The following is a 7627-nucleotide window of genomic DNA, read 5'->3' on the forward strand; positions in this document are numbered from 1 at the left end:
GAGACACTCCTCCGGGTGAGCGCTGGCCGGATTGGGGCTAAACTTGGGTGTTTTGTGTGCTGTGGCAGGGCTACTGGATCTACAGGCTCGCCACCGACGGGTCCAAGCTCCCTGCGCGGAGCAAGAAACACTAGACAGCAGCCGCAGGCCCGCAGTGGCTGCCTGGGTGTAAGGCCCTTCTTCCTTGCTCTTTCATCTCCCTCCTTTTACTCATCATTGGCTGCAATTCTTATGATGGATTGTGGTTTCAAGGATTGCTTGGTTGCCTGCGTGACAGAGTCTGTCTGAATGCCTAGTTACGGGGGTGATTTGTGCGATATCTGCAGGATTGTGGCTACTAGCGAGCTGGCTGAAATGTTGGAATTACCATTGTCATAGTGTCGACATCTAGTTCAGTATGTTTTTTTCGAAAAGGCATCAAGCGATGCACACATCCATTATTATATTATTTGACAAAGCCTTACAAAATAAATACATGGATCAACCCAAAGCCATCTTCCTGGAGAAACCTGTCGCCCTACCTACAAGGTTAATGATGTGTCCCTACCTCACCATACAAAACGGTGGCCTCATCAAACCACCTGCCGGCTAGCCGGGAGCACCAACTGGTGCAGCAGACCCTCAACACACACCACATGTGCACGCTCTAGAATCCACCACCGCCATCTTCAAGCCGTCCCGTCTTCAGGCGTGATCAATGCATTGATCTTGCCAGACCCTTCTGCCGTCGACGCCACCAGGACGCCAGACAACGCTACCCTCCTGCGCATGCCCATCAAACGGTGTCCAGTGCCGAGACCCGTTGCACCATGCTGCCCAGACTCGCAGCTATCAAGACCGTAGATCCCACGCCGCTCCACCTTGGTCACCGCACGAGAAGCATGCGGAGACTTGCGCCCAGCCATCGAAGCCAAACACTTGTCTCTCTAGCCGATGAATGGCTCCAAAGATAATGCCTCAATGGGGGTGACAACGCTGGAACATCGCCATCTTCGATCTGGAAAGCCTAAATCCGGGGTTCTCCCCCGGAGCGCACAGGGACCGAGAATCGCCCTACAATGTCTCCAACGAGGTAACGACGCCTACGGGCGCCGTTGTCGATGGTTCCGGCCGAGGCCGAAAGAAGCTTTTGCTGGCATACTCGCACCCAACACCGGTTGGACCAACGGATCCATCTCCACTGTCTTCCGCCACACCCCAAGGAAATGTCCCTGCTGTCGGTAGACATTCACACACGATCGGAGCCGCAGCCGCAGCCGTGCCACCACCGCCAGGAACTATTGCATCGACGGGGTGGGTCATCGACCGTAGAAGAAGCTCCATCGCTGCGCGGTCGATGCCGGACAGCGCACACGCCGGACCAGGACACCCGCTTGAAGATCCACCGCGGCCGCAACCCGGAACCATGACAGAGGAAGGCCCCGCCGCCCCCGTCCTTGGCAGCCGCACGGCTTACGGCGACCTCGGGAGGTGACAAGAGGGTGGATGGGAGTGGAGGGGCAGTGGATGAGAAATCTCACCGGCGGCTGATGATCTAGTACAGTATGTAGGACGCTCTTTAGCGATCCACACTAAATCAGTGGCCAGTGGGTTTTGGGGCTTCAACCAGATTAACCGTTGGAGAGCTTGCCTGAATACCAGTTCCACATATTGTTGGAGTTAGGTTTTTATTATTTTGTATAGGATAGCGGATAATAATGAAGCTGTGCTGAAATTGTTGATTATGACTATATGTGTTTCCTGTTTTGTTTGGGCCCTTTGCTTTATGAAAACACTCTTCTAAACATTGTCATGAATCGTATTAATGAGGCACTTCTGTGCGGTACTCATGTTTTGAGAAAACCCATTTGGGCTTACAAGGATAAGCTATTTCACTCGTTGTTATTCTTAGTATTCATATTATTCTGTTGGGACAGAAGCTTAAAAGTTTTCCAATTAGGTACCACTTTGATGCTTACTGAACCATGGCTGCAGTAACTAGCAAACAACTATTTAACGTGTCTTCATGCTTAATTTTTCAGCCCTTCACTTTTGTGCTTGCTCTCCCATATTGCCTCTGTAGTAATTTTCAAGCCTTCTTGTGATTTTGATTCGGTAAAATTTAGGCTATTTTGCCTTGAAGACCTGTAGCAATATTTGTCATTGAAGTAATTTCAACAAAATCAAGTTTTTATACCAGTTTCTTATATGGTATGCATCTCAAATGTAAAATCTTGTTTTGCTCCTGGTTTTTAGAATATTCATGGGTTTAGGGGTTCCAAAATAAAATCACAACAACAACAACAACAACAAAGCCTTTAGTCCCGAACAAATTGGGGTAGGCTAGAGGTGAAACCCATAAGATCTCGCGACCAACTCATAGTTCTGGCACATGGATAGCAAGCTTCCACGCACCCCTGTCCATGGGAGGAGTCCGTAAAGAGAGATCGGGTGATATTTCAATCCTTCAGATATCTCTTTACAGACTCCTCCCATGTCAAGTTCGGTCTACCCAATCTCTCTTTACATTATCAGCACGCTTTAGCCATCCGCTATGCACTGGAGCTTCTGGAGGCGCCTGCCCTGAATATGCCCAAACCATTTCAGACGACGTTGGACAAGCTTCTCTTCAATCGATGCTACCCCAACTCTTTATCTCGTATATCATCATTCCGGACTCGGTCCTTCCTCGTGTGGCCACACATCCATCTCGACATGCGCATCTCCATCACACCTAAGTGTTGAACATGTCGCCTTTTAGTCGGCTAACACTCAGTCGTACAACATTGTGGGTCGAACCGCCGTCCCACTCTTGTCACAGAGAATGCCAGAAGCTTGGCGCCACTTCATCCATTCGGCTTTGATTCGATGGTTCACATCTTCATCAATACCCCCATCCTTCTGCAATATTGACCCCAAATATCAAAAGGTGTCCTTTTGAGGCATCACCTACCCATCAAGGCTAACCTCCTCCTCCTCGTGCCTAGTAGTACTGAAACCGCACTTCATCTACTCGGTTTTAGTTCTACTAAGCCTAAAACTTTTTGATTCCAAGTTTTGTCTCCATAACTCACTTCCTATTGACCCCCGTCCGACTGTCGTCGACTAGCACCACATCATCCGCAAAGAGCATACAGTATGGGATATCTCCTTGTATATCCCTTGTGACCTCATCCATCACCAAAGCAAATCTCAAAGCTGACCCCTGGAGTCCTATTTTAATCGGGAAGTCATCAGCGTCGCCATCACTTGTTCGGACACTTTTCACAACATTATCGCACATGTCCTTGATGAGGGTAATGTACTTTGCTGGGACTTTGTGTTTCTCCAAGGCCCACCATATGACATTCCGCGGTATCTTATCATAGGCCTTCTCCAAGTCAATGAACACCATATGCAGGTCCTCCTTTTGCTCCCTGTATCTCTCCATAAGTTGTCGTACCAAGAAAATGGTTTCCATGGCCGACCTCCTAGGCATGAAACAAATTGATTTTTGGTCACGCTTGTCATTCTTCTTAAGCGGTGCTCAATGACTCTCTTCCATAGCTTCATTGTATGGCTCATCAGCTTAATTCCACGGTAATTAGTACAACTATGAACACCCCCCTTGTTCTTGAAGATTGGTACTAATATACTCCGTTTCCATTCATCTGGCATCTTGTTTATCCGAAAAATGAGGTTGAAAAGCTTGGTTAGCCATACTATCGCTATGTCCCCAAGGCCTCTCCACACCTCAATGAGGACACAATCAGGGCCCATCGCACTGCCTCCTTTCATCCTTTTGAAAGCCTCGTTGATCTCAGACTCCTGGATTCGCCGCACAAGACGCATGCTGCTATCATCAAAGGAGTCGTCCAGTTCAATGGTAGAACTATCATTCTCCCCATTGAACGGCTTGACTCCCGCCATGTATGCTTAATCTCCTCGTCCTTCACCAGGAGTTATTCTGCTCCGTCCTTGATGCATTTGACTTGGTCAACATCCCTCGTCTTCCTCTCTCGGATCCTGGCCATCTTATAGATGTCCCTTTCGCCTTCCTTCGCGTCTAACCGTTGGTAGAGATCCTCATACGCCCGACCCCTTACTTCACTGACAGCTCGCTTTGCGGCCTTCTTCGCCATCTTGTGCTTCTTTATGTTGTGTGCACTCCTATCCAGGTATAGGCATCTGAAACAATCTTTCTTCTCCTTAATAGCCTTCTAGGCATCATCATTCCACCACCAGGTATCTTTAACTTTGCTTCTACTTCCCCTGCACACTCCAAACTCCTCCAAGGCGACCTTACGAATGCAATTCGCCATCTTCATCCACATATTGTTTGCATTCCCTCCTTCCTCCCAAGGGCCCTCCTTAATGACCCTCACCTTGAACGCCTGAGCTATCTCCCCTTGAGCTTCCACCACTTCGTTCTAGCGACTTTGGCATGCTTATCTCGCTGGACACGAATCCGAAAGCGGCAGCCAGCTACCATAAGCTTATGCTGAGGGAAAACACTCTCTCCAGGTATCACCTTATAGTCTAGGCACGCACGCCTATCTTCTCTTCTCGACTGAATGAAATCAATCTGGCTAGAGTGTTAACCACTACTAAAAGTCACTAGATGTGATTCTATCTTTATAAAGAGGGTGTTAGCTACGATCATGTCGTAGGCTAGAGCAAAGCTTAAGACATCTTCTCCTTGATTCCTGATGCCATAGCCAAAGCCCCCCTTCAAAACCTGTGTTAGATGTACCCACGCGGCCAATGAGGTCTCCTCCTATTAAGAGCTTCTCGCCAATCCGTACACTCCAAACCATGTCCTCCAGGCCTTCCTAGAACTCCCTTTTGGTGTTCTCATTGTGGCCTACTTGCGGGGCATACACACGCTGATAACGTTGAGAACTAAGTCCCCCAGTACCAGCTTGACCAGGATAATCCGGTCCCCACGTCTCTTGACGTCTACCACTCCATACTTGAGGCTCTTATTGATCAAAATGCCTACGCCATTTCTGTTTGCAGCTGTCCCCGTGTACCACAGATTGAAGCCGGTATCGTCCACCTCCTGGCCCTTGCCCATTCCGATATGCAGTGTCGTTGAGAGGGTTACGCCCCAACGAAAATCTTTTGGGTTTCATCTCCGTAAGAGTGGCTGAGTTTTGACGTTGGCTCGCCAAGCCTATCACAAGTTCACAACCCTCCTCCTTTACCTGGGCTTGGGACCGGCTATGTTGAGACAACATAGGCGGAGTTGGGTTTCAAAATAAAATCCTTGTCTAAAAAATGATATTGATTATTTCTTTAGCTAATAATTTGCACAAAGAAGATAATCTGTTAAACATTGCTTAGTGTGTACATTATGTGAGATTGCGAATGGCCCTTGCCTTGAAAGGAAAAGGATGATGTGACTCAGATGATGTAACAACTTGATTTTGTCCTCTGCAAAGCATGACTTTTCGAAGGCTTGTAATTTATGAGTAAAATCTTGCCATGAACAAGCATGGAGGAATTCTATCTTTTCTTTCAAATACAAAAGAACGTTCTTCATGAATAAATGCTGCGCTGGTATTATGTATCAACTTATTTATTCTGCTTGGATAGATTTGTATATCCCATCTGTAAGAGATTCTGGAAGAAAATGGATATTATGATTGAGTCTGTTGCCCCCTTATGTTAACCAAGCATGATCAACCTCTTTAAATTTTGTTTTTTCTCTTTGGTGACCTGCTAACAAAAATATTTTGTTACTCCTGCTCCCATGCTCCCAATTCCTCAAGTCTGTCCGCCCATGTAGCAACACAAATGATAGTGCACAATTGTTCTTTGAAATAACTTATATGTGCTATGAATTCTTTGATTGTTTGTTTACGGTGTTACTATTGCGGTTATGCTTACCTTACTACAGCACCGCCTACCTGGCTACCTCCATTCTGTTCATTTTCGTTTGTTGTAAAAAATGATGTCTAACAAAGAGATAAACGACACACAAGGATTTTGATCAGCTCCAGTATTAACAGAATTCTTTACTCTCGAGTTTCAGATGCATTCTGTTCATTTTCGTTTGTTGTAAAAAATGATGTCTAACAAAGAGATAAACGACACACAAGGATTTTTTACCAGCTCCAGTATTAACACAATCCTTTACTCTGGTGTTTCAGATGCATAGAAGAAAAACATTCATATGTTAATAGTAACCTTCGTAACGCTTTAAACATTCTCCAATTAAATCATATTCGTTCTCTTTGTTGCAGGCTTGTAGCGTTTTAGCCGTCTAGGTTTTTGCATCTCTGCTTCTCGATCTCCAAGGTTTCCCGTGTAAAGTGATGGCGTGGCAAAACTCGTGAAAGAAGTGGAGGTAGGAAACCTGTCACTCGGAGTGATCTGTTCAGATGTTGGTTTCGAACGTGGCGTGAGCTGGTGCGTGGAAAGGGGCCTTCTATGGCCATACATAGCATAGGTTTGAGTTGTTAAAAAGGTTTGTCTACTCATAGATGATGTTTCTGTCTAAAAGACCATTAGCTAGATAAGTACTCCCATTTTCATCTGACGTGGGCTTGTATAATCTTTACGAGAGCATCTTTTTCTTTGCCCCTAACCATGTAAGGTTGGCATGGAAGTTTCTACCCTGTCTGAACAAGTTGGTCATGGCACTGCGACTGCTTGCTCATGCGCGCACCTCCGTGACAATTATTCCTCCTGATCATGTTTGGATGTCTGGACAAGATTGCCCAGCATATAAGACTAGTGTACATCCCTTCAAGACAAAGCTCAGGCCCCGATGGCTTTACAGGAAATTATTCTTCAAGAATTGTTGGGATATTATTAAAGATGACATCATGCTTGTGATTAATAGCTTCTTGAACCTCCATGCGGTGAAGTTGCAATGGCTCAACTCGGCAAATATTGCTCTCATTCCTAAGGCCCTTCCCAGTGCTCCATGTTGGACAAGTGCTAAGCATGTCATATAAGCTAAAAAATGACATGCCACAACAATTAAAGAGGAGAGAGAGCACTTTGGTGACCCAGGAAGAACCAATGCTAAGCGTGCGAACCAAGGCAAACCATTTAAATGAAAGAAGCTGACCAATGCATGAAAGAGTTTAGGTGCTAAATCATTTAATAAAGTGGGCTTAGCAACAAGTTAAGCACCTATGCATTGGGGAGTTGAGTTGCTAAGCTATTTAATGCACTTCACCTTATCTAAGCACCTTTGCATTGGAAGAGGTCTACTGACATTTCTGAGGAAATCTCTGACTTCAATTAGTCTTGCCTATGATGTGGCCAAGCTCGCCAAGACCCTTGCCACTAGGCTGACTCCCCACATGAATGATATCATGTTCATCATAGAGTGATTTCGTCAAGAAGAGAAGCATACATAACAACTTCATGTATGTGTGAAATTTGGCTAGAAGATTCCATCGTACTAAGAAACCCATGCTCCTGGGCCTTTGACTCATTTAGATGGGACTACTTGATGGAGATGTTGAGTTACCATGGCTTCCCTACCTGCTTCCGTGATTGGATCTCAACACTTCTCTCTTCGGCGTCCTCGAGAGTCTTGCTCAATGGACTTGCCAGTGATACTGATCAAGCATGATCATGGGCTTCGGCAGGGTGACCGAGTGTCCCCCTTGCTTTTCATGCTCGCCACTTACCTGCTGCATCATGTCCT

The 7627-nt window shown here is 46.2% G+C and overlaps 1 protein-coding gene across 1 annotated transcript in view; it reads left to right on the forward strand.

The window, feature by feature from the left end:
* LOC119332895 overlaps positions 1 to 6694 on the forward strand; it is a 7292-nt gene extending 598 nt beyond the window's left edge. The window contains exons 2-3 of the mRNA XM_037605994.1: positions 69 to 168; positions 6207 to 6694. Coding sequence (XP_037461891.1) covers positions 69 to 134 — 66 coding nt within the window. The 3' untranslated portion in view covers positions 135 to 168; positions 6207 to 6694. The remainder of the gene's footprint in view (positions 1 to 68; positions 169 to 6206) is intronic.
* Positions 6695 to 7627: the final 933 nt, after the last annotated feature.

Source organism: Triticum dicoccoides, chromosome 1B (assembly GCF_002162155.2).
Source record: "Triticum dicoccoides isolate Atlit2015 ecotype Zavitan chromosome 1B, WEW_v2.0, whole genome shotgun sequence".
Taxonomy (NCBI): domain Eukaryota; kingdom Viridiplantae; phylum Streptophyta; class Magnoliopsida; order Poales; family Poaceae; genus Triticum; species Triticum dicoccoides.